A 27,871-nucleotide genomic window follows, 5' to 3' on the forward strand; every position below is an offset into this window, starting at 1 on the left:
ATTGCATCATTTGCATACCATCCGGAACCAGAAGGGGCTTTAGAAAGATTTCATTCTACCCTCAAAACAATGATTAAGACATATTGTGTTGAAAATGGAAAAGACTGGGATGAAGGGATACTTTTGCTTTTGTCCAGATGAAGGAATACATTTGATTTTGTCCACAGAAAGAGAGTCAGTACAGGAATCACTGGGCTTTACTCCATTTGAACTTGTATTTGGTCGCAGAGTGACCTTTGACCTTGTTAAAAGGAACCGTGGATTGATGGGGATGTACATGTTAACTCGTTAGACTATGTTTTGAAGTTCAAAAATAAACTACACCAAGCCTGTAGTCTAGCGAGACAAAACTTAAAGATTTCTCAAAACAAAATGAAGTGTTGGTTTGATAACAGGGCTCGCGAAAGAAAATACCAGGTGGGAGATAAGGTGCTTGCCTTATGTTGACGAATCCACTTCAGGCGAAATTCAATAGACCGTATGAGATAGTCTCTCAAATTAATAATGTGAATTCTGTTATTAAAACACCCGACTGACGTAAACTAACACAGGTGGTGCACATAAATATGATAAAGCCTTTTTTGACAAGCAGGCACCATCTGTGAGTATTGTTGTCAAAACAAATGAATCTGGTAACCCTGAGAATGAAACAATTGACTCGTCTGAGACTTTTCACAAGCCAAACATGGTCCCAGTTAGGCTAATGAACTCGGTTGTTCTAGAAAACATTGATAACGAGTTGGCTCATCTGCAGCCAAAGCAACAACAACAGCTGAAGGAATTAATTCTGAAGTACAAAGATTTATTTCCCGATGTTCCCAAGCAAACCACGGTCGCAGTACATGATGTAGATGTTGGTCAAGCCAAACCGATTAAACAACACCCACTTCGCATGAACGTCGAAAAGTGTAAATTGGCTGACCAGGGAATTGAGTATATGCTGGAGAATGGTATTATTAGGCCTTCAAAATGAGATTGGAGTCACTCTGCATTATTGTGCCCAAACATGATGGTAGTGTTAGATTTTGCACTGATTGTAGAAAGGTAAATGCAGTAACAAAAACTGATGCCTATCCTATCCCTAGGGTGGATGATTGCATCGATAAGGTTGGAATGGCTAATATCTTACAAAGATTGATCTGTTGAAAGGGTATTGGTGTGTTCCATTGACGGACAGAGGTAGAGACATTTCTGTGTTTGTGACAGCATCTGGGTTGTATGAATACAATGTTTTGCCTTTTGGAAGGAAAAATGCTCCAGGAGCATCCCAGAGAATGATTGATTTTGTAATTCGAGGGTGAGAACACACAGATACCTATATTGATGACTTAGTTACAGGGAGTGGCACTTGGGAAGAGCATATCTCTGCAGTAGAAAAGCTATTTGACAGGCTTTCCTAGGACAACCTTACAGTTAACTTGGCTAAGAGTGAATTTGGCCATGCCAGTGTGACCTGTCTTGGCTATGTTGTAGGTCAAAGGAAGTTGGCTCCTGTTCGGGCAAAAGTCCAGGCAATTTCTCAAGTTCCTATTCTGACTGCTAAGAAGGCTCTTAGAAGGTTTCTGGGAATGGATGGATATTATCGTAAGAACTCTGCTGCTATCGCTCTTCCTCTGACCAATCTCCTGAAGAAGGGTGAAAAGTTTGTTTGGACCGAGCCTTGTCAGAAGGCATTTGATTGATTGTTATCGGTATTTCAGATTAGGACAATCAATGTAGTGTTGTCAGCAAATTTAAATAGCAGATTGGAGCTGTGGGTGGCAACACAAGTCATGGGTGCACAGAGAGTAAAGGAGGGCGCCAAAGAGACAACTCTGTGGGGTATGTGTGCTGAGGGTCAGAGAGACAGAGGAGATGGAGCCCACTCTTACCACCTGCCGGCGATCTGACAGGAAGTCCAGGATCCAGCTACACAAGGCAGGGTGAAGGCCGAGGTCTCTGAGCTCCTTGTCGATACTTCACGCCTTTGTATGGCTACTGCTCTGCCCATGACCGCAAGGAACTGCAGAGAACTTTGGAGAGCAGAGAGCATCAGAGAAACAAGCCTCCCCTCCATGGACTCCTACACTTCCCCTCCCTCGGAAAAGCAGGTCATGTACTCAAATAACCTCATTACCTGGACATTCTTGCTGCAAATTTGCTCCCACATTGGCGGAGAGATACAAAAGCCTTAAAGTGCGTAACAGCACGCTGAAGGACGGCTTCCTGTCTGTGGTTATAAGCCAAATGAATGATAAAATGGACTCAACCTCACAATGTAACTGGACGTGACCCTGCACAATATGTCTATCTGCACCGCACTTTCTCTGCAGCCACAATGCTTTGTTACAGTGATTATTTTGTTGTATATCAGCTCAATGTACTTTTGGAATGTATCGATCTGTGTGGATGGTACGTCAGGCAAGATTTTCACTGTAGCTCAGTACATGATGATAATAAACAAATTTCCCATTTTAATTGTGTGGAAATATTAGACAGACTGAGCCTCTGCTCTGGAACCACAGAAGGAAACTGAACTGTTGTCATTTCTGAGGAATGCAAATATATGGAAAAGGCTTCAATCTCACATTACGATCTGCGGTAACTGGGATCAGTGACCGGTGCTGGGTCTCCCATATCAATATCAGAATCATGTTTAATAGCACCGGCATGTGTCATGAAATTTGTTGTCCCTGCGGTAGCAGCAGAACCTAATTCATAACAATAGTTTTGAAAAATTGTGATTTAAAATAAGAATATACATTTATATAGTACAACAATAGAGAAAAAATGCAATAAGCTATTTTAATTGTGTGGAGCAATTTGACTGGGTGTTGCTTTGGAAATTCTGAAGTGAAGCTGAACTAAACTTTACACATTTATGAGAAGCTCAGATAAATACAAATGGCTAAATTCTCACATAAACGGGTCAGACATCCAGAAACATTGGCAGCACTTCAGCACCTCAAAACAGTGGAATGAAACAACAGAAAATATTGCAGACAAAAAAAACATTGTCCACCCTCAATGAGAGGACGTGACAGATCCGGATCTCACTGACTTGTCTGAACGGGGAAAGATGAAGCTACACGTACACGTAGAGCAGTGACCCGCAGATGCTGCAGATCTGCAGAAAAACGTGAACAGGAACCGGGATCACGTGACGGGTGGAGGGTCTCCCTCCTGAACTGGTGACTCTGCTCCTCACCCCTCACATGCTGCCCGACCCATCCACCGCATTCCCCACATTATTCCATATTTACCCCAGATACATGATTATTTTTCCACACCTTATCTTCCCCGATCCTTTTCCCTCCACGTCCAGGTCATAGAGTCACCGGCCCAATTCCCATCCAGGTCCAAAACATAATTCAGACCCAAACAGGAAATGTTCACGTTTCATTTAAATCAGTTTTGTGTTTCTAAACACTAATTTCTATTCACATTCCTCCAGAGCCTTGCTGGACAGGAACACTGAAACATCAAGTGAGAAACAGCAGGAGGCAATTCAGCCCCTCTAACCATCAGCTGCTCACCCATCTCAGCCACGTGTTTCTGCCCGATCCTCATTTCCTCGATCCCTTCGGTCTCCACACATCTGCCGTTCTCTGTTTTACGTGCGGACGATCACTGAGTCTTCACCGCCCTCTGTGGTGGGGATTTATAAACATTCACCACCCTCGGAATGGAGACATTTCCCTTCATTTCAGTCCCGCACAGTCCATCCCTGTTTCAGAGACTGAGATCCCTGGTTCAACCGGTAATGATGTTGTGCATTTCAGTGTGCTCACCTCTCAGTCCTCGATTCTCTAAATGAAAGGGTTATCACATTTGATCTTTCTTCATATGATGACCCCACCACCCCAGGGATCAGTCTGGTGAATCTTCATTGCACTCTCTATTACAAATACTCTCTTACCTCTTTGTTAATCCTCTATGGAATTAATTACCATCTTCTGCAGCCCTGTGTTGCCCCAACCACTCACCTCCCACCCCTGTCACTATTTCCACCTTCCCACCTCCCCCCTCACCTGGATCTACCTCTCACTCCCCAGCTCTTGCCCCATCCCCACCCCTCACCTCTTTTCTCTGACTATTTCCCGACCACTCTTAGTCCAGAAGGAGGGTCTCGGCCCGAAATGTTGACGGTCCATTTCACTCCACAGATGCTGCCCGACCCACTGAGTTCCTCCGGCAGTTTGTTCTTTGGTCTGTATAACCCGTGTCAGTATGGGGAGCGGGATTTTACACCATATTCCAGGTACAAACTCAACAAAGCACAAATAATTGTCACTTTGCCCGGACTATTGGCCCCGCTTGCAGGGCAACACTGCCAGTGTTTGCCCCCAATGTGGTGAATCTCTCTGCTCGACACCACCGTGGGTTCAGACATTTCCACAGATGAGCCCCTCCTGTCCCCACCGGGACAAACATCCAGTCCGCCCCCTCTCTCACCATCTTCATCCTTTCAATAAAATCCCCCCCTCCCTCCCAGGGGAACCGGCATCAAACCAACGGGCCGAGTGTCCTCCTCGTACCTCTCAGCGATACATCAGACTCCGGCCGCGGGAGTCGCTTTACAAACGCCCCGACTTCCCTCGGAGGGAAATGGAAATAAATCAGAAAGCGGACATTTACTTTGGGGTTTTCTCCGCTTTGAGCTGGTCGGCGCTTGAGCGGGAGACGGACTCAGCGGGGTAACGCCCACTCGGCTTGTCCGCCTCCGCGACTGGTTGTAACCTGTGATTGACATCGCTTCGCACCATAACAGCGGTGGGGAAGGGGTGGTCACGTGATTATTAGCCCAGCCGTTCAACCTATAAAGCTCGAGCACAGCAGCGCGTGGGTGACGTAAGACACCGCGCACGTGAGGGCAGATCCCGGTGTGGGGAGCCCATGTCTGACGTCAGGCGCGTGGGGGAGGAGCTGTGTGACGTCACCTGAGGGAGACCGCTCGCATTTAAAAGCACCTCAATGGACTTCTCAGTGGGACAACAACATTAATCCCGGGTTTCATCACTGAATTCAGTGTTGTGGGATGTAATGTCCCCTGTTATGTGTCCGGCTGTGCCGTGTTGTTGGTTGAGAGGGCAGCGTGGTGTTTGTCTCGATTCGGGTCACAACACCAGAATTGCCAGCGGGGTCCACACACAGTGTATTAGTCAACAGAAAACCTCTCGTCCCTGCAGTCTTTGTCTCCTGGTAAACTCAACACTCTGACAGTGTGGACCATAGATACCCCTTCCTCTCAGAGTCAGGGGATCATTCAGACAGCTGATCGCTGAGAGGAATTATATTTATTGGTCATTAAAGTTCACCCAGATTCGTGTGGACGGATTTGATGTGGAGTTCGGGGTGTCACAGTGAAAGGGCCGGACGGCCGAACTCTCTCCGTTGACCAATCATCCTTCCAGATGAGGCGACACTTCACCTGTGAATCTTCCGGAGTCGCCCGTTGTGTCCGCTGCTCCCGATGCGGCCGCCTCCACAGTGGTGACACCGGCTCCTCCGCAGTTGTGCGGGGTAGGAGTGTTTTTTTTTTACCGGGGGTCGATATTATTGTTCCCTTTTGTGCCGGAGGGGTGGATTTGGGGGTTGATGATCGGGAAGTCGTTCTTTTTTATGCGTGGGGTGGGGTGGGATTTGATTTTTTTTCTCTCTGAACGACTTTCATGCTCTTTCTTCGTTTCGTGCTTCTCTGGAGAAAAAAACTCAGTTATTTATGGAGACCTACTTTGATAATAAATTAACCTTTGAACTATCCGAGCGGGACTTCCGGTGTCCAAAGATTTCAATTCCGATTCCCATTCTCGTTCCGACGTGTCAGCCCATCTTGTGCCAAGACGAGTCCACCCTGAGTGTCCAGGATCAGCAACTTATATTCCGTCTGGGCACCCCCCCCCCCCCCCCACACACACACACACACAAACTGATAGCATAAATATCGATTTCTCCTTCCGGTGAACAAATTTCCCTCACACCCCTCCCTCCCTCTCTGACTTTTCACGTCCTCTCACCTGCTTATCACTTCTCTCTGGATCCACTGCTCCATCCCTTTCTCCTATTCTCCACTCTCCTCTCCTATTAGACTCTATTTTCTTCCGCTCTTGAGCTTTCCCACCTACCTGGTTTCACCTATCACCTTCCAGCGGGACATTTCCTCGCCCGCCCCGATTTTATTCAGATATTTCTCCCATCCCATCTCAGTGCTGAAGGAGGGTTCAACTGGAAACGTCGACTGTTGACTCTTTTCGATAGATGCTGCCAGCCCTGCTGAGTTCCGCCAGTATTTTGTTCGTGTTGCTCTGAATTTCCAGCATCTGTAGACTTTGTCTTGTTTGTGATTTACCTCTCCGTTGTCCCTCCCGCCTCCGGCTACTGGTCCCCCGATAGGGACATCTGGCCACGGCTGGTGCAGCCCAGAACCTCCTGCTAAACGCAGGCGCAGTGCCGACCGTAGCTGTCGCCGGCGGTTCTTCTGTTCAGGATTCCGTGAAGATGGTACTGATCTCGGGTTTGTGGAAATCGGGGGCTGCCGTGGAAGAACAACTTTGTGGGCCGAAGAGCCTGTAACGTGCTGCAGGTTTTCTATGTTTCTATGAAAAGTGCCGGGAACGAGCTCTGCCGGACGGCTGGAGACTCCGGGCTCTCCGGTCCCGCAGCCCCGGTTTTAGCTTTGCGCCCGAGCCCGGGCTGTGGGATCAGCTAGTTGTGGTTCCCAGGCGAGGAGGGATATGGGGTGAAAGGTATCTGTCTCTGTGTGTGTGGGTAGAGGTTATGGGTGGACTGTGGGTGTGGGGTGAGAGGAGTGACGTTTTGGGGGACCGTATTCGAGGGGGGATGCGGGGTGAGGTTGCTGTTGTGAGAAAGTGGGATGATCGGACGTTCCGTGACCTGGGTCGAATAGAGTTGTAAACAGGGGAGGATCTGCTCCGTTGTGTCGGACGCTCGCGTGTCCTTTTAGGAAGCAGCAATTCTCTCTGCAAATGAATTACTGTCTAATCTTGCTGCTAATATTGTGTTTGTTACAAAGCCCCAGTGTCTGGCAGAGCTGTCACCGTCATGGGCTGTTGGTGCAGATTGGGATGGCGGTGGGGTGTCAGTGACCTCTGTATCAGAGAACAACACGGGTTTCTACATCCTCCTGTGAGATATAAATGATATAAATTCGGATCAGCTGGCATAGCTGGAGTTTGCAAAGGGAAAGGGGATAGGGAAGGGGCTGAGGAGATAGAGTTTTAATCAGCAAACCATCGTCCGGGGTGGAGGGGTACAGGAGCTGTCTGATAGATCGTTTTACAGTAATTGTGTTTTTATATAATCTCACAGATAGTGACTGAGGAAGGAGCTTGGTGAGGGAGGAGACCCGGAGGTGAGCAGGTCAGACACGGTATCAGGAGAGTGACAGTGATGTGATTTCCTGTGTCACAGGTACAGACAGTCGTCTCAGGTGAGGAGTTTGTGTGGAGATGCAGCTTCCCTGGAGGTGGAGGAAAGAGGACACACAAACAGGTGGAACCAGCTGTGGGAAGACATGGTTTGTCAGGTCTGACGACGAGCTGAATGTACCATAACCTTCAGACTGAATCAGAAAACCATTCTGAGGGTATTTGAAATGTCAGAAGCAGGGGAGATGTGATCACATGTGCAGAGGGCAGGGTTTGTGTCTCCATCAGACCGTCAGTGAGATCGTTCAAGTTACAATGTGCAGGGATGAAATCACAGTGTTTGGGGCCGGATTTAATCACTGATTCTGTCATAGTGAGAGGGTTAGTTTTGCTGTATGCCGGCAACATTAATGGAAGAAGACACAGGAACTTCATCAATTGCCAGTTGTTTAGCAGAAGTAAACAATCTCTATGTTAGATTGACAGAAACAGATACTCCCAGTGGTGACAAAGGGGTTCAGTCTGGTTCAATTCAGGTTGGAGAGGGGTGTGGAGTTTTGAAATCAATGCCTCGCGGTGCCACCATCGTTAATTTAGCATGTCCGGAGTGGTGGATCACACAGCACGGAAACAGGCCTTTGGCCGGCCATACCTGTTCTGACCATCCACTCACTGTCTACACTGGTCCCATTTATCCGCACTTGGTTCACAGCCGACTGTATCTCAGCAGTTTCAATGCTCATCCTCTTCGTAAATGTTGTGAAGGGACCTGCCTCCACCACCACCTCGGGCAGTGAGTTCCAGATTTCAGCTACCCTCTGAGTGAGAAATCTCCTCCTCAGATCCCTCTAAACCTCTTCATCCTCTGCTTAAATCTATGCCCTCTGATCTGAGACACCTCTGCGACAGGATAGTGGCCAATATGGGCATCAGTGAGGCCTTTGATAAGGTTCACATGGTAAGTTGCTGTGGAAAGTCAGATCACACGGGATCCAGGGAGAGCTGGCTCACTGGATGCACAGTTGTCTTGATGGTAGGAAGCAGAGAGTGATGGTGGGAGGCTGTTTATTGGACTCGAGGCCTGGGCTTAGTGAGGTTACCCAGAGTTACACCCCATTGATCTCATTATTCATTCATATTTAATGATATTTACACAGTTGAATTCTATGCTCTAGTTGATCTTTCACTGATCCTATTACTATTCTGTAGATTTGCTAAGTGTTCCTGTAGGAAAAACAGTCTCAGGGTTGCATGTGGTGACATATATGTACTCTGATAATAACATTTACTTTGAACATCAACCATTGCTACTTGTCATCTGGATCAATAATTTGGTTGAGAATGTACAGGCTATGGATCGCAGTTTTGCAGCCAGTTCAAACAATTACTTTTTCTGAAAGATATTAAGTATAAACTCTCTGCTCTGTTTCCCTCTCTGCACTCGACCACCCCTCCCCTTACTGTCTTCCCTCTCTGCCCCTTCCCCTCTCTCACCCTGACATTGGACATACGTTCAGGGTGAAAGTGAATTATTTTCGGGGAATCTGAAGGGGAATTCTTCACTCAGAGGTTGGTGAGAGTGTGGAATGAGCTGCCAGTGGAAGTGGAGGATGTGGGTTTTATTGAGACACTCAAGAGGAATTTGGGTGAGGACGTGGATGGGAGGTGTATGGAGGCTCTGGTGCAGGTAGCTGGAACCAGGCAGTAACAACAAAAACGGGTCGGCATGGACTAGAAGTTTCACTGCCGCTTGGCTCTGTGATTCTAATAATATTGTGATTTGTAATTTCCGCATTTAGTACATTGCTACTAATGTCTGAACCCAGAAATTTACCCAAACAAGAATTGAAAGACTCTTGACGGGCTACAGAAAGCATTTACAAGCTGAGATACTTGCCAAAGGGGGTGTTACTAAGCACTGACCATGCAGGGTGCCCAAACTTCTGCTTCTGGCCCTTATCTTTTTTTGCTATTTTGAAACTGTAAAAGATGTGATGCACCATCAATAACTCTGAGACGTGAGGCGAGATATCGGCTTTTATTGACTGGAAGAAAGAACAAGAAGCAATTAACCACCATGTTACATCCTGGAGACTGAGGCCAGGGCTCAGGCCTCAATCCCTTATACCGGGGTCTGTGGGAGGAGCCACAGGAACAATCAGCGGGGGGGGGGGGGGGGGGCATGTCCAGACAGGTACATGTAGTTCACCACAAGATGGAAATAAAATGTAATCTTGCTTAAAATATTAAAGAAATGTGTCATCTTTAACTTTATGCCTTTTCTAATCAGGTCATCTTTTACTCGCTTAGCTATTTTACAGTAACAGAAATTTTGACCGGGGTGCCCAAACTTTTGCATATGTATATCATATGCCTTCCAAATTACTTCCAAAAATTCCAGCCATTGCTGCACTGTTTTCTCCCTACCCATTTTCTTTTTAAATCAATTTTGACCAATTTTTCTCTCATGCCTTTCTAATTCTTTTTATTCCACATTTGACTTAAACTTCTCCTTCTCTAATGTTGGGGTGAATTTGATCACATTAAGATCATTTACCCCTAAAAGTTCTTTGAAATTCAGTGACCTAATTAATTCCGGTTCATTACAACACCCAATCCCGAATAGCTGATCCCCAAGTGGGCTCAACCACGAGCTGCTCTAAAAAGCATCTTGTAGGCATTCTAGGAATTCCTCCTCTTCAAACCAACACCATCCCGATTTTCCTAATCACCTGCATGACAATCCCCTATGACAATTGTAACATTGCCCTTTGGCACGCATTTTCTATCTCCCATTGTAATTTCAGGACCTCATACTTACTACTGTTTGAAGGTCTCTGTACAATTCCCATTAGGGATTTTTTTTTACATTTACTGTTCTTTAATTCTACAACTTCCAACCCTTTACCACCACTTTCTAATGATTTTATCTAATATTTTACCAACAGAGCCACACAACCCCACTACCAGCTTGTTCTTGTCTTGTTCTTTCAATAAATATATAAGTATCTGAGAAACAAGAGGACCTGCAGATGCTAGAAATCTAGAGAACTACACACAAAGTGCTGGAGGAGCTCAGCATGTCAGGCAGCATCTATGGATGGGAATCAACATTTCAGGCCAAGACCCTTCACCAGGACTCTTGATACCCACATATCTGGAATATCAACAAGCAAAGAAATAGAAAGTAGTGCAAAATAGGGAAAACCTTTGAAAAAATTTAGTTCACAGCTTAAAAAGTCCTGTCAAACAGAGCTCACTAGTTAACAAATACAAAGGCAATAAACACTTTCTTCAATACTGGCATTGACTTATTAATAAGAAAAATTTATTGGTCCCATTTCAATCAGTAAAACTTACAAAGGTAAATAAGAACTTTAGAAAGCTTTAGAAAAGAGTATTTACACTGAAACTCACTTAGATTAACACGACCCTGGACAGAAGGAGGAACAGGAATAACACACGAGGAAAGATCACACAACAGTCAGATAAAACTTCTATATTTTCAAGAAAAATGAACTGGATTCAGCACTCCATGTGTGTATATACAGTTGTGATACGGAATACAGATCAGAAAAATTAACTGAGAGGCCAACTCAGAAAAATAAATCATCACTCTGGAAGAAATCATTAGCAGGTGGTATGAGTATGGCATCGCAACAATCTCAGCAGATGAGATGTTGACAAGGAAGATGTTGACAAGTTGGACTCCTCTTACCAGAAACAGTGGGGTTCCTTGCAGGAATACAAGACAAGCTGGTTAACAAAAGGGGAAAATAAAATCAAAAATACATACAATATTGTTTGTATTTAAGGCAGTAAGTGCTGGAAATGCCAAGAGAAAGCAGACACAATCCAACACATTCCAGGATCCAGCAGGAATTTAACTCAAACTGATTACTTATAAAGATAAAATATCATTCACCAAATTCTTGCTTTAAAATACTGACTCATGATTGCCCTCCATCACTTCAGACAAGCCTGTAAGTTCAAGCCTGATCCAGTTTTAAAGTCAAAATCTTACAAATGATATGATAATCAATACATTGTTACAGATAGGACAATCTATAATAACTATCCAGACATAATATTACAGGATAAACAAGCAGGAACAACACCCTCAATAATTGAAACCATTCCAAACACATAGATGTCACACGGGTATAGTTTGTTATCAGTCAAACCACCAAAAGATTTTCTCCATCAATCTGCTTCCAAATGTTGCTACTCTGTCATTTGTTGCCATACCCCACTGCTGATTCCCTTCTCCTCATCATATGTTCTTACCCCAACCATCTTCCAGAGCTCCAAACTCTGCCCTGTGCAGATTTGTCTCTGGTTTCTGACCCTGCTCCATTGAACATCCTGCTAATGGTTTACCATTCTGCTTTCAGTCTTTGGAAGACAGTGGTGTTTTCTAACAACCCTTTAGAAGCAGAGAAAATGACCAATAATGTGGTAATGAGCCATGAGTAAGGAGGGTAACTCCAAAATTAATTCTTCCTCAGTCCAGAGATTTCAGGGGTAAAGAACATCTCAGACAGAACTGCAGTCAGCTTAACTTCTTCAGTCTGCAGAGAATTCAAGGGAAACCTCTTCACAAACAGATTGGCGACTGTTTGGAACCCATCACTACAGACAGAGGAAGAGGTGAACAACAGGGGAAGATTTAAGAGGACTGTCCTGGAACAGAATCACTGGCAGGGTTCAGCCAGCCTGAGGTGACTCTCTACTGTACAATAGGTGTAATGTAAATTCAGTAAGTACCAAGGACAGGGTTTAAAATGGAACAGATTTATTTGTCTCAGATGCAGAATATTAAACTCCTGTCCCAGTAAAGTTGAATGCGCAGCAGGAGAATCTCCTCCCATGCCCAGTGACCAGGGTGCAGAACTGGGTGTGGTGAGCAGCAGCAATAATCGCAGAGTTCAGCACTTACAGTCACTCTCAAAATAGCATTCAGCAATGGTGATGGACAAATATCCAGCATGAAGCTTATTGAAACTTTCTCCCCAGTGTGAACCCGCTAGTCTGTCACAAGTGTAACACGCTGTAAGGTTTCACTGCTGATGTAATGGTTTCTCTGTAGCAGCAATATTTAGGTTATGACTAGTGATAACAGGGTTTTGGAGTGCAAGGCTTTCCGATGGCAGAATTTTTTTTTTTTCTTGTGAGTCTGGAAGAGAGATTATTGTGTTTTTTGCCGGGGAGAGATGAGAAGATGTGAACGGAGAGAGGGGGCCCTTTTTTCTTTTGATTTCTTTACTAACCCTATAGTCAAAGAATGAATTATAAAGATCAATCATTAAATCACATATTGTGTATCATTTGTTATTTCAGGGTACTTAGTTATAACATGGGACACACCACACAGCATCCACCCAAACGAGATTTCTTATGTTTGACCGGGCTGAGTGGCTATCACCCCCATATATTAAGCTGCTAGCCGAAGCGAGATTTACATCAGGTTAGATGAATTACTCCCTTTCCACGTTCACAGCAGCTGATTTGCCTCTTCCCATTGTGAACCAGGTAGTGTGTCATAAGGATAGATAAGTGAATGAATCCCTTTCCACATTCACAGCAGGTGAACTGCCTCTTCCTAGTATGAACTCAATGATGCACAATTTGGTTGATTTGGCCGAGAGAAACTTTTCCCAAAGTCTGATCAGTTGATCAGCCTCTAATCAGTATGAACTCGCTGGTGTCTCTGTAGTTGAAATGACTGAGTGAATCGCTTCCCACAGTCTGAGCAGGTAAACGGCTTCTCCCCAGTGTGAATTCGCTGATGTACCTTCAGTTGGGGTGAACAAGTGAATCCCTTCCCACAGTCTGAGCAGGTAAATGGCTTCTCCCCAGTGTGAATTCGCTGATGTACCTTCAGTTGGGATGAACTAGTGAATCCCTTCCCACAGTCTGAGCAGGTAAATGGCTTCTCCCCAGTGTGAATTCGCTGATGTACCTTCAGTTGGGATGAACAAGTGAATCCCTTCCCACAGTCTGAGCAGGTAAACGGTTTCTCCCCAGTGTGAATTCGTTGATGTACCTTCAGTTGGGATGAACTAGTGCATCCTTTCCCACAGACTGAGCAGATGAACGGCCTCTCTCCAGTGTGAACTCGCTGATGTACCTTCATTTGGGATGAGCAAGTGAATCCCTTCCCACAGACTGAGCAGTTGAACGGCCTCTCCTCAGTGTGAACTGACTGGTGTACCAGTAGTGCGTGTGACAGAGTGAATCCCTTCCCACAGTCTGAGCAGGTGAATGGCCACTCCCCAGTATGAACTGACTTGTGTACCAGTAATTCGTGTGACTGAGTGAATCCCTTCCCACAGTCTGAGCAGGTGAATGGCCTGTCCCGAATGTGAATTCGCTGATGTTCCTTCAGATGGGATGACCGAGTGAATCCCTTTCCACAGTCTGAGCAGGTGAACGGCCTCTCTCCAGTGTGAACTCGCTGATGTACCTTCATTTGGGATAAGCAAGTGAATCCCTTCCCACAGTCTGAGCAGGTGAATGGGTTCTCTCCAGTGTGAACTCGCTGATGTCCCTTCAGTTGGGATGAGCAAATGAATCCCTTCCCACAGTCTGAGCAGGTGAATGGCCTCTCTCCAGTGTGAACTCGCTGGTGTCTCAGTAGGTGAGATGCCTGAGTGAATCCCTTTGAACATTCCGAGTAGATGAACGGCCTCTCGCCAGTGTGAACTTGCCGGTGTGTCTGTAGTTGACATGATCGACTGAATCCCTTCCCACATTCTGAGCAGGTGAATGGCCTCTCCCCGGTGTGAACTCGCTGGTGTCTCTGTAGTTGAGATGACGCAGTGAATCCCTTCCCACAGTCTGCGCAGATGAACGGCCTCTCCTGAGTGTGAACCAACTTGTGTCCCAGGAGGTCGATTGACCGAGTGAAGCCCTTCCCACAGTCTGAGCAGGTGAATGGCCTCTCTCCAGTGTGAACTCTCTGATGTACCTTCAGCTGATATGACTGAGTGAATCCCTTCCCACAGTCTGAGCAGGTGAACGGCCGCTCCCCAGTGTGAATTCGCTGATGTACCTTCAGTTCCGATGAGCAAGTGAATCTCTTCCCACAGTCTGAGCAGGTGTATGGCTTCTCCCCAGTGTGAACTCGCTCATGTACCTTCAGGTTGGATGATGAAATGAATCCCTTCCCACAGGATGAGCAGAGGAACGGCCTCTCCCCAGTGTGAACAAACTTATGTCCCAGTAGATCGGATGACCGAGTGAATCCCTTCCCACATTCTGAGCAGGTGAATGGCCGCTCCTCAGTGTGAACTCGCTGGTGAGCCATTAGGTCAGATGACCGTGTGAATCCTTCCCCACAAATTCAGCAGATGACCAGCCGCTGCCCGGTGTGATATACTGGTGTGTCCACAGGTGGGAAGACCGACTGAATCCCTTCTCACTCACAGAGTAGGTGAATGGCCTCGTCACAGTGTCAACTTGGTGATGTCCCTTCAGTTGAAATTTCCAAATGAATTCATTCCGACTGTCTGAGCAGATGAATGGGTTTCCTCCCTTGTTTAAAATGTCAGGCGTGCCAGTCAGTCAGATGATTGAGTGAATCCCTCCCCACAGTCTGAGCAGGAAGGATGATCGAGGAAATCCTTTGTTCCACTTCTTAAATATCTAGATAGAGACAGCAAAACTGGTGTGTGGTGTTCGAGATTCCCATAGATTAATTCTTTGTCATTTTTAACCTGTAAAAAGATATACAAAATCCATCAATGGGTGTAGGACAACATTTCAGATGAGATCATTTGAGTTGTCACGGTGTGATCTGGCAACACACTCTTACAGTGAAGTTCAACCCGAGTTGGAGAGAGAAATCATCTTCTAACTGGGCAGAGAGCTGGTATCTGGAATGACCACTAAACTCTCAGATGTTCTTCCTGTGTCTCTAAGAATGGGGCATTTCTGCCATCTCCAATCTGTGACCTGACTCAGTTTGACTCTCTCCATTGATATTTTTCCCTGTTTACTGAGCTGCATGGGTGCCTGGCCCCACAGCAACTGAAATACTCACACACAAAAAGCCAGCAGCGCATTCCATGCACCCACCACTCTCTGTGTAAAAAAAACTTACCCTGACATCCCCTCAGCATCGATTTCCAAGCATCTTAAAACTCTGCTCCCTTGTGTTAGCCATTTCAGCTCTGGGAAAATATCCTCTGGCTATGCACACAATCAATGCCCCTCGTCATCTTATACACCTAAAAAAGGGTCTCAACATAAATAAGGACATACCACATTATACGTGATTGAGTTCATCTGCACGTTCACACAACCTATGTAGCAGACCTGTAACAGGCAATGAAGGATTTTCTCACCAAAGCTTTTGCACATTGTCCATATGTGGTTTGCTTACTAAACTATGCTTTAAAAAGTCAGATTTGCAAATATCACTCCACTTCTTCCCACTTGCAAATTCTCCAGCAACTTTTGCATTGCCACAACACACACAGGTAACACCAGTTTCTATATTGGACATAAATATTTCCCCTGAACCCACCAGAGGAATTGAGGATATATTAAAAAAAATCATTTTGAACCTATGTAATCTCTGACTAAAAGAATAATTGGTACTGAATAGGAATTTTGAACTGAAGTGAACTCAGTCTTCAGCATTTAGCTAAGACAGGCTCAATACCAGTTCTCTGCAGCTTGCAGAGAGACACACTGAGAACTGATAACATTATACATTGTACTCTCATTAGCTGATAACATTATACATTATACCTTAGCTGATAACGATTGTTCTCTTGTTTGAGTAAATGGAGGACTCAGTGATAGGACAGGAATGAACTTCTGTTTGAAATTAAGCCAGGGCCTTGCAAAGGGAATAACTGACAAGGACTGGACAGTACATCCACCTGTAACTAAAACCTTGATTTAGCAAACTCTCAATTCTAATAATTACGTTTTGCACCAACAGACTTGTTGGGTGTACCAGTTCAAATAACATCTTGCAAAAGTAATGTATGGGCTTGCTATGTACAAGTATACAGCTGTAACCTGAGTCAATAACAAGTCAGTCCACTTGTTAAGATAGTGGCAGTGCTTGCATGCCTTCCCTTTGACAACTGGGTCTCAAACTCCTGCAGGAGAATGCACAATAAACTGTGGTGATGATAGGAAACTGGGCTTCTGTGTATTATTTGGATTCAACTTTTAACATTTGTCATCATGAACAGGACCCCAATACAGGGAGTGCCAAGCAGACGGGCTGAGCAACTGGCTGGACCACTCTGGGGACTGCAGAGACTGACCGGGTGCCCAATAGTTATTTTAATTTTTGTTGCTGTCCGTTAGTTCCTTTGCAGGTACAGTCCCTCGTGGCAGGAGGCAGATCTGCAATGTAAATTAATCAATTGCGCAGGATGTGCCAGCCGGGTAAAGTTACCTGATTGATAATTGAGCAGGAGGCTTTGTGCCGAGTAAATGACAAAGAGAACATGGGTCAATTGCAGTCGATTTAGAGTTTTCCAGACAAGGAAAACGATTTTCAAATGTTGAGTGCAGCGCTGAATAAGAAATTGGGGAACAATATGTGGCCACTGGGGGGGAACCTGGGATATTACCTCATGAGAACAAGCAGTAAATTTGATATGGAAAATGAACTGTGGAATGAAGTGGAAATTGTGGTAAAGGGAATGGAAGGAAAAGCAGATGTGCAGTGGAACGGTATGTTATTAGCAAGTTGGAGTAAGAATGCATGTGACAATGGGATAGAGGTATGTACTGCAAAGGTTGGGTGATGCTAAAAGTGAAGTGTGAATGGGTGGATGGATGCCGAAAACGAGAGCAGGAAAAACAAAGTAAGCAAACCAAGGCCGGCCTAGATAGGAGAGAAGGGCAGGAACATCAGACAGACAGACAGATATACTTTATTGATCCCAAACCCATGTCTGTCATACCAACCCTGTTTGAGGACAGTGACCGTGATGAGGAGTGGGCACCACCCGTACCTCTCCTACCTTGCCAGGGGCCAAGTGCACCCATTGCCCCAAAACCCCAATGGTGACTGCTCGGGTAACAGGGAAGGGAGGTTCTCTTTACTCTCAGATCCCGAATGGGAATACTGAGGATTATTTCCAGACAGGGAGGGAAGAATCCAATAAAACCAATTTGTTAATGGCTCCACAAAGACAATTACCCACCCGAATGCTGCCCAATCCACGAGCAGGAGGAGGGACAGCCCTCAGTGATTCCTGTGTATGCACCCTGGAAGCCTCAAGAAATGATAATGATCATGAATCAGGCCCCAGACAGAAGAGAAAACCCAGCACAGTTTGCTCAGTGTGTCCGCAGTACAAAAATGTTTACTGCGACTCCACAAGATTTATTTGGTCTCTGCTGCATGACGAGGGGTGAAAATGGAAGGCAGATTTGAGATACCAAAGCTATCAGGAGTTACAGGTGGGAAAACATAATGAGAATGAACAGACAGGCCAGATCATTCAAGCCTTGGAAAGGGCTCTCCAGCAACCTGTAAACATCATTAAAGTACTTGAATGCAAACCTAAGCCTGGGGAATTGGGACCAGACTATTGGGAGTGATTTGTGGCCTGCTACTGCACTTTCACAGGAGACCAAACATTTAATGATTGGAATCTGTCCCCCCTGTTCAATGCCCTACTGCTCCAATGCTTACCAACTGAGTTAGCCAACATGATTAAAACAAATAATATGGATTGGCCTGACAATGACCGAAATCGAAAGTGATGAGCTTTGACATATCATTCTGACCCGACTTTCGAATCCCGATCAACCCTGAAGGGAACTAATATTAAAGGTGACTATGTTCAGTGGAAAGGAGGATGTGAGTGGGCGACATCTGGGGATCAGAAATGGGAACAAAAACCTACCAACGGACAGGTGGGGACAACAACCCATTTAGAAATTGACAAGCAAGGATGCCTCCTACTGTGAGTTCCACCCCTGAGGAAGAGCCCAATGTAATATTGCAAGTTGCTGGAATTTCATTTCTGTTTATGGCTGATGTGGGGGCAATCACAGCCACTCTCGATTAGGAAATAGTATTGGAAAAGGGATTCCAGCTATCATACGCTACAATCACTCTGTCTGGGTTCGATGACACGGAACACACATATTCACGTACATGACTACGGGAAATAATTCCCACTACGGTCTGCCAGAGATGCTGAGCTCTGACAATGGCCCACACTTTGTGGTGAAAGTAAACAAATGGGTATGTAACAAACTAGCTATCAAGCAACAATTCCACTGTGTACACCACCCACGGGCCGCTGGCAGAGTGGAGAGAGCCAATGGCACTCTGAAGAGTAAACTGGCCAGACTAACAGCGGAGACTGGACTCACTTGGTTGAAGGTCCGACCATTAGCCTGATTCCACATGAGGGTTACCCCACAGAGGAAAACAGGGTTGTCACCAGCTGAAATCATTTCCGGATGGCCCATGAGGACACCCTGGGAACAAAGTCTCAGGACTAAATGCAAAGTGAATAAGAATAAGGAACCTTGGTTCTCGATGGATATTGGAACTCTGATAAAGAAGAGAGAGAGATGTATGACATGTGTAAGAAACAGGGAGCAAAGAAGGTACTTGAGTAGTATAGGAAGTGCAAAAAAATACCAGGAAGGAATCAGGAAGGGCTGAAAGAAGACATGAGGTGGCGTTGGCAGTCAAGGTGAAGGACAGTAAGAGCTTCCACAGGTATAGTAATAGCAAAAGGATAGTGAAGGAATCAAATTGGTCCTCTTGAAGATCAGAGTGGTCGGCTATGTATGGAACCAAAAGAAATTGGGGAGATGTTAAATGTTTTTTTTTTGTGTGTCTGAATTTACTAAGGAAACTGGCATGGAGTCAATGGAAATAAGGCAAACAAGTATTGAGGTCATGGAACCTATACAGATAGAAGAGGAGGAGGTGCTTGCTACCTTGAGGCGAGTAGATAAATCTCCAGGACCTGACAGGTTATTCCTTGGGACCCTGAAGGAGACTAATGTTGAAATTGCAGGGGCCCTGGCAGATATATTTAAATGTCATTATCTACGGGTTAGGTGCCAGAGATTTGGAGGATAGCTCATGTTGTTCTATTGTTTAAAGCATGCTCTAAAAGTAATCTGGGAAATTATAGGCTGGTAAGTTTGATGTCGGTCATGGGTAAATTATTGGAAGGAGTACTAAGAGATAGGATCGACAATTATTTAGATAGACAGGGACGTATTAGGGAGAGTCAACACGGCTTTGTGCACGGTAGGTCATGTTTAACAAATATATCAGAGATTTTCGAGGCGGTTACAAGGAAAGTGGATGAAGGCAAGGCAGTGGATGTTGTCTGTATGGACTTCAGTAAGGCCTTTGACAAGGTCCCACATGGGAGGTTAGTTACGAAGATTCATTCACTAGGTATACATGGTGAGGTAGTAAATTTGAATGGGAACTGAGAAAGGGAGAAGTCAGAGAGTGGTAGTGGAGGATTGCTACTTTGAGTGGAGGACTGTGACTGGTGGTGTGCCACAGGGATCAGTGCTGGGTCCAATGTTATTTGTCATCTGTATCAATGATCTGGATAATAATCTGGTAAATAGGGTCAGCAAATTTCTTGATGATACAAAGATTGGAGGTGTAGTGCACAGTGAGGAAGGTTTTCAAAGCTTGCAGAGGGATCTGAACCAGCTGGAAAAATGGTAGATGGAGTTTAATACAGACAAGTGTGAGGTATTGCACTTCGGAAGGTCAAACCAAGGTAGAACATACAAGGTAAATGGTAGGGCACTAAGGGGTGCACTAGAACAGAGGGATGTAGGAATACTGATACAAAATTCCCTAAAAGTGGCATCACATGTAGATAGGGTAGTAAAGAGAGCTTTTGGTACTTTGGCCTTTATAAATCAAAGTTCTGAGTATATGAGTTGGAATGTAATGGTGAGGTTGTATATTGCATTAGTGAGGGGGAATTTGGAGTATTGTGTGCAGTTTTGGTCACCGAATTACAGGAAGAATATTAATAAGGTCGAAAGAGTGCAGAGACAAGGATGTTGCTGGGACTTGAGAAACTGAGTTACAGAGAAAGGTTGAATAGGTTAGGACTTTATTCCCTGGAGCATAGGAGAATGAGGGGTGATTTGATAGAGGTGTATAAAATTAGGATGGGTATAGATAGAGTGAATGCAAGCAGGCTTTTTCCACTGAGGCTAGGGGAGAAGAAAACCCAGAGGACATGGGTTAAGGGTGAAGGGCAAAAAGTTTAAAGGGAATATTGGAGGTGGGGGGGGGGGCTTCTTCACAACTGGGTCTGACTGGTACTGGCATAACTGGTTCGTCTGGGCACATTCTGTCTCACTCCCAACTATTTTGTACCTTCCTTTGCACAGGCATGTAATGCCTAAAGGACCAGTGTTTGAGTAAATGAGACTCACCAGACTTTCTCCTGACTGAATCAATGGAAACCCTGAGTCAGATGGGTTCTCTACAGTTTATGCTCTCAGTTCTCGGGCTGGTTCACTTGTTGCTGTTCCCATGTCTTCAGTCGTGGTTTTTCTTCCAATAAATCTCTCACTGCAGGTCTAACTTTAACATGAAAGATAATGAAGCACATTAACAATGAAAAGGAGGACCAAACATATCTGCTTAATGTTACTAGGAACAAAACTCACTGAAATTTAAACATTGAAGGAAAATATAATGATCTCAGTGAACAATCTTTTATTGTCCCTCGCATGACACAGACGATACGGGATTAGAAGGATCCATCATCCAGTCACGGTAAGACATACGACACAGGAACAGAATCAGGTGATTCGATCCATCTGGTCTGTCCCACCACTCAACCAGGAAAGATTTTTATTCCAGCACCATATTCCTGCCTTCCTCTTGTAACCCTGAAGCTACTCAGCAATCATCAGTATATTAATCTGTCACAAATATACACAAATGACAGCCTCAAACAAATTCCACATATCAGACATCTTTTAGTCAAAAAAAAATTCTTATCTCAGTTTTAAAGGGAAGCATCTTTATTCTGAGACTGTGCTGTCAGATCACAGACTCCCTGTCTGATGGAAACATCCTCTCCATGCCCACTGTATCCAGGCTTTTCAGCATTCGGTAGGTTTACTTAGCCATACACCCCTCCACCACCCACACCGTCCCTCTGAACTCCATCGAGCACAGGTCAAGAACCATCAAATGCTCCTCACACGTAACACCGATCAAGAGATTATTCATGTGAACCTCATTAGCAACAACTGCATTGGCCACATTTCCAGGGATAAAAGACAAATTGGTTCCAGCAAGTTGTGCTTCCTTTACTGTTATACTATCACCCCATTTCCAGATTAAAACAGGACCATTTCAGGAAATTTGTATTACAGATCTTGTCTTGTCTATACTGGACCGACCGCCGTCGCTGGGCTTGCAGGAGTAACGTGTGGCTCTGCTCTGCTGCGTGGAGCTGAGGCTCGAACCATTCTCCCCCTGGACTTCCCAGTCCCTCGGTAAAGCAGGCAGTAAAATCAAAGATCCCCACAACCTGGGACGTTCTCCTTTCTCACCCACCCCAGTCCGGGAGAAGACACAACAGCCATACAGCTCCAGGACAAACGCGAGGAGCTTCAGGAAGCGAGACGAGTTCGGGGACGTTAATGGGACTCAGTGGCCAAAATCACACCACGTGATCTGGCATCACAAAGCGGAGGGCGGAGCAAATCTGCGGCACACAGCCTCACGTGACCTGTCGGCCGGACTTCCATTTCAATTCTGCGGAAACAGACAGCCTGGGCTCCTGGTTTGGATCGTTCAATGCAGATTAAGTGAAGTCGCAACATTTCTGACGAGCCCAGTTAGTTGGGAAACAAATGAATTCCTGGCCCTCAGTTCGGGGCTCACGGCCAACATCGGATCTCCCCGCTCGGGATCGGTCTCAATACTCACCGATGGGAAAGTGATATCTTCGGCCCGCAGACAGTGATCCCGACGGAAGAGACGAAAGTCTTTCGCGAACACACAGCCGACCCACTTCAGCTCTGAGTGGAGAGGATAACACCGTCCACCCGGAGACTGTGAACATGCGCGAAGAGATTGTTACATCATCGGGAGGCGGGGCCTCGGAAACAGACGCGCAGATGCTGCCCATGTGCGGTTAAATGGGAGGGGCAAAAGGGATCACGTGTCGGGATTGGCGACACCTTCCCCCCCCCAGTCAGAGACTCCAGCTACTCATTAGTCTGTGGAAAGAAGCAAACTTGCCGCTCACATCTCCACTCACCTTAAATGTATTAGACGTTTCAACCCCCAGGAAAAATATATCGTCTGTCCACTCTATCTATTCCTCTCGTAATCTTATAAACGTCCATCCAGTCTCACCCCAGCCTGCGCCGCTCTGGAGAAAACAACACAAGTTTGTCCAGCTTCTCGTTATAGCTCATGCCCTCTAATCCAGGCAGTGCCCTGGTAAACCTCTTCTGCGCCCTGTCCAAAGCCCCGACATCCTTCCGAGAATGGGGGTGACCAGAACTGTATGAAACACTCCAGATGTGGTCTAACTAGTTTTATAAAACTGTGTTATGAACTGTAACGTTTTAGAAACGAACCAGCAGCAATAGAGTTCACACTGGAGTCTGGTTTTGATGTTAAAACCATTCTCTTTATTAGTATATAGTAACTTAATGAAATAAAAGAAAGTTGACAGTGTTATGTGTATATATGTGTAAATGTAATTCCCAGAATATCGAGGCTGATGGAACAATGCTTAGAGTCTTGAGATGGTAAAGTAGGAAAGTTCAGTAATCCACGGAATAAATGATGGGACAGAGATATTTGTAATCCAGGGTGAAACGTAGAGAAAAGGCCGTTACTTCAAAATAACCATCGACGACGTTCTTATCCGCTGAATCCGTCCACATACGAGTCATCAGCGAAAGTGACCTGTCACAGGAATACCGTCTTCCAGGGGTTACCACACAACATACCCAGGCAAAGGTTAACACAAGATATGCCAAACCCCACTCCTGTGGATTATACGAAGTGACAGCCACACACAATCGTTGTGGTTCCGTGTACCGATGATCAACCCACTCTTGCGGGCAAAGGACAGTTCAAAGCCTCAGCTGCGACTAACTGAAGCGATCAGCTTTTCCAGTCTCTCTCTCTCTCTTTAGACTGGCCGACTGCCTGTCTGCAGATCGCTCTCTCTCTCTCTCTCTCTCTCTCTCTCTCTCTCTCTCTCTCTCTCTCTCTCTCTCTCTCTCTCTCTCTCTCTCTCTCTCTCTCTCTCTCTCTCTCGCTCTCTCGCTCTCTCGCTCTCTCTCTCTCTTATGGTTCAGTCCACAGTCAGCGCTGTCAGCCTGTGACTGACGTCATAGTCCCGCCTCCTTGGAGTCCAAGATCCCTCTGATCATCAACATTGTTCAGGGTTTTGCATTTAACAGTGTACTGTCGCATACATTCCACCTACCGAGCTGCCAAGATGATCATCACTAATCAAATCTCACTGAGATTTCTCAGGACCTGTTGAATTTATTGCCAAGTGCACAAGTACGGGAAGGTACAGGTACAGAGAAACACTGACTTATGGCAGCATCACAGGCAAGTACATTCAGATAACACAGGGAACACAAGTTATACGATTCAGTAACAATCTGTAAATATGTTTTAAGTCATTAACGATATATAAAATACATTGCGTCATGATCAATAATAAAATGTACATTTTGTCTCAATAACAGACTTGGAAATGTTGAATTTGGTCCCTGTCTCCATTCCTCCTGTAATCCACAACCAGCTCCTTTGTTTTTGTCACAATGAGGGAGAGGTTGTTTTCTTGACACCACTGTGTCGGGGTGATGACTTCTTCTCTGTCGGCTGCCTCGTTATTATTTGAGATTAGGCCAGTCAGTGTAGTGTCGTCAGCAAATTTAGTTAGCAGATTGGAGCTGTGGGTGGCGACACAACTCATGGGTGCACAGAGTAAAGGAGGGGACAAGAAGACAACCCTGTGGGGTATATGTGCTGAGGGTCAGAGAGAGAGAGAGAGAGAGAGAGAGAGAGAGAGAGAGACAGAGAGAGAGAGAGAGAGAGAGAGAGAGAGAGAGACAGAGAGAGAGAGAGAGAGAGAGGTGAGCGAGCCCACACTTAGCACATGCCGGCGATCTGTCCGAGGAAGTCCAGGATCCAGCTACACAAGGCAGGGAGAAGGCCGAGGTCTCTGAGCTCCATGTCGATACTTCACGCCTTCGTACGGCTACTGCTCTGCCCATGACTGCAAGGAACTGCAGAGAACATCAGAGAAACAAGCCTCCACTTCGTGGACTCTTCCTACATTCATTCCCCTCCCTCGAAAAAGCAGGCCATGTACTCAAAGACCCTCACAACCTGGACATTCTCGCTGCAAACCCGCTCCCGCATCGGGGAAGAGATGCAAAAGCCTTAAAGCGCGAACCACCCGGCTCAAGGACGGCTTCCTGTCTGTGGTTATAAGCCAAATGAATGATAAAATGGACTCGGCCTCACAATGTAACTCGACGTGACCCTGCACCATATGTCTATCTGCACTGCACTATCTCTGCAGCCATAATGCTTTGTTACATTGTTGTTTTGTCATTTACATTTTTCATTTTTAGAATCTTTTTAACTAGTACATAATCTTCTCCAGCTATAGAATGAAACAAGACTTCAATAGATTAATATGTATAAAATTAATAAAGCTGAAGAAAAAAACTAATCGCAAAATATAAAAATGGAAAATATATATAGGAAAAGGAAGGAAATAAAGAACCCCATCTAACTAGGGGGGAACCCACTAACAACAAAAAAGGGGAAAACCCCATTAGGAATCAACCCCCTGGAGCAAAACGTTTAACCATCATCTAAATATAAAAATAGAATCATCAACCGCCATTTCATATTTATAAAAAAAAATAAAAGTGGAAGGAAACCATATAGCATAGTTCAAATTAAATGATAATATTTGGCAAAGAACCCCATCTTCTCTCAAAATCGAATCGAGGATCAAAAGTTCTCCTAATTTTTTTCAAAATAAGACATAAGATTCCTTGAGAAAACCATTCAATTAATTCAAGGGAAGAAGTATCTTTGTGTTTTAATAAAATAGCCCTTCTTGTCAATAGTGTAACAAATGCAATTACATGTTGATCTGGAGATGAAATACCCTGAATATGATGTGGAACTATACCAAATAGAACAGTCAACCTATTAGGTCGTAAATTCATTTTCAGAGCTTTAGATCTTGTTGGAAATAAAGATTTCCAAAACGATTTTAATGATGAACATGCCAGAACATATGTGACAAAGTAGCTACTTCAGTTTTATATATATCACAGCATTTGTCTATACGAGGAAATATTTTAGATAGTCTCTCCTTTGTTAAATAATAACGGTGAACAATTTTAAATTGAATTAAACAATGGTTGGCACATATAGAAGAACAATTTCCGTTTTTCAAAACTCGAAGCCAATCTTCATTAACAAAGGTCATATTAAGCTCTCTCTCCCAATATTGTTTAATCTTTAGTGATATGTTCTCATTTGTAATAAAAATAAGTTATACATTCTGCCAATGGAAACTTTCTCTAAGGGATTCAATTTCAAAATGTTATCTAACAAATCAGATTCTTGTAAATATGGAAACTTAGGTAAGCATTGTTGTAAAAAATGTCGAAACTGAACATATTCCAAAAAATGTGTATGAGCGAGAGAAATTTTGTCAATTAGCCCTTCAAAGGTCATCAATCGACCATCACAAAATAAATCTGTAAAAGAATGGATCCCTTTATTGTTCCATAGGAGAAAAATGGGGTCAGTTGTTGAAGGTTTAAATGAAAAGTTTCGATATAAAAACTAGACAACTAAATTGTTTCAAATTTAAAAAAATAACGAAACTAAACCCAAATCGATAAGAATAGTTTAATAACCGGGTAACGATTTAAATTTGGAATTTTGGAGAGCTGTAAAGGTAATGGAGCTGCTAATATTGAAGTTAAATGAAATTGTTTAACAGCTTTTAATTCCAAATCAACTCATAATGATTTTTGTTTTAATATCAAGCCAATATAACCAAAATCATAATTGTCTAATATTCACATCCCAATAATACAGTCTTAAATTAGGAAGTGCAAGTTCACCATCTTTTGCAGATCTTTGTAAATTATACTTATTAATTCGTGGTCTCTTATTGTTCCAAATAAAGGAAGAAATAAGAGAGTCAATTTGATCGAAAAAAATTTTAGTTAAAAAGATAGGTATACCAAGCAAGGCAGTAAGGGGGATTTGGGTCAAATTGGACCCAAAAAAGTTGTGAAAAGGTATGGAATACTTCCCACCAAAACTTTTCAATTGTAGGGCCAAACCAAATCATATAAATTAAAGAGGCATCAGCCGTGTTGCATTTATTACAAAGTGGAGAAACATTCGGGTAAAAACTGGAGAGCTTCTGTTCAGAATCGTAAGCTCTATGAACCACACTAACTTGTAGAAGAGAATGACGAGCACAGAAAGATGATTTATTAACCCGTTTAAGAATTCGATTCCATCTATCATCAGAAATCTGACAATTTAGGTCATCCTCCCAAGCTCTTTTTATTTTATCAAAGAAGTCTTGTCTAGAATCAATCAACAAGTTATAGATACCGGTAATAGAACCATTTACAAAAGTGTCCTGGTAAACCTCTTCTGCGCCCTCTCCAAAGCCCCGACATCCTTCCGAGAATGGGGGCGACCAGAACTGTATGAAACACTCCAGATGTGGTCTAACTAGTTTTATAAAACTGTGTTACGAACTGTGACGTTGTAGAAACGAACCACCAGCAACAGAGTTCACACTGGAGTCTGGTTTTGATGTTAAACCCATTCTCTTTATTAGTATCTACTTATAACATAGTAATTTAACGAAATAAAGAAAAGTTAGCAGTGTTATAGATGTGTAAATATAACTCCCAGACTATCGAGCCTGAGGGAACAAAGCTCAGAGTCTTGAGATGGAAAAGTAGGAAAGTTCAGTAATCCACGGAATAAATGATGGGGGAGAGATATTTGTAATCCATGGTGAAACGTAGAGAAAAGGCCGTTACTTCAAAATAACCGTCGACGAAGTTCTTATCCGTTGAATCCGTCCACATACGAGTTATCGGCGAAAGTGACCTGTCACAGGAATACCGTCTTCTAGGGGTTACCACACAACATACCCAGGCAAGGGTTAACACAAGATATTCCAAAACCCACTCCTATGGATTATACGAAGTGACAGCCACACACATTCGTTGTGGTTCCGTGTACCGATGATCAACCCACTCTTGTGGGCAGAGGAGAGTTCCAAGCCTCAGCTGCGTCTAACTGAAGCGATCAGCTTTTCCAGTCTCTCTCTCTCTCTTTAGACTGGCCGACTGCCTGTCTGCAGATCGCTCTCTCTCTCTCTTATGGTTCAATCCACAGTCAGCGCTGTCAGCCTGTGACTGACGTCATAGCCCCGCCTCCTCACGCCGGC

General features: G+C 44.5%; 1 protein-coding gene across 2 annotated transcripts; it reads right to left on the reverse strand.

The window, feature by feature from the left end:
• Positions 1-9,390: 9,390 nt before the first annotated feature.
• LOC132388779 (zinc finger protein 420-like) lies at positions 9,391-22,438 on the reverse strand. 2 transcript variants are annotated; one of them, XM_059961190.1, is made up of 3 exons: positions 22,306-22,438; positions 20,793-20,943; positions 9,391-15,085 (listed from the first exon to the last, which is right to left on the reverse strand). In XM_059961190.1, the coding sequence occupies exon 3, from the start codon at positions 14,674-14,676 to the stop codon at positions 13,051-13,053; it is 1,626 nt and encodes a 541-aa protein (XP_059817173.1). In that variant the 5' UTR covers positions 14,677-15,085; positions 20,793-20,943; positions 22,306-22,438; the 3' UTR covers positions 9,391-13,050. The 2 variants fall into 2 exon arrangements, with proteins under 2 accessions (XP_059817173.1, XP_059817174.1); XM_059961191.1 differs by having other exon boundaries at positions 20,793-20,939; positions 22,306-22,436.
• Positions 22,439-27,871: the final 5,433 nt, after the last annotated feature.

This window comes from Hypanus sabinus, unplaced genomic scaffold, assembly GCF_030144855.1.
Source record: "Hypanus sabinus isolate sHypSab1 unplaced genomic scaffold, sHypSab1.hap1 scaffold_406, whole genome shotgun sequence".
Lineage (NCBI taxonomy): Eukaryota > Metazoa > Chordata > Chondrichthyes > Myliobatiformes > Dasyatidae > Hypanus > Hypanus sabinus.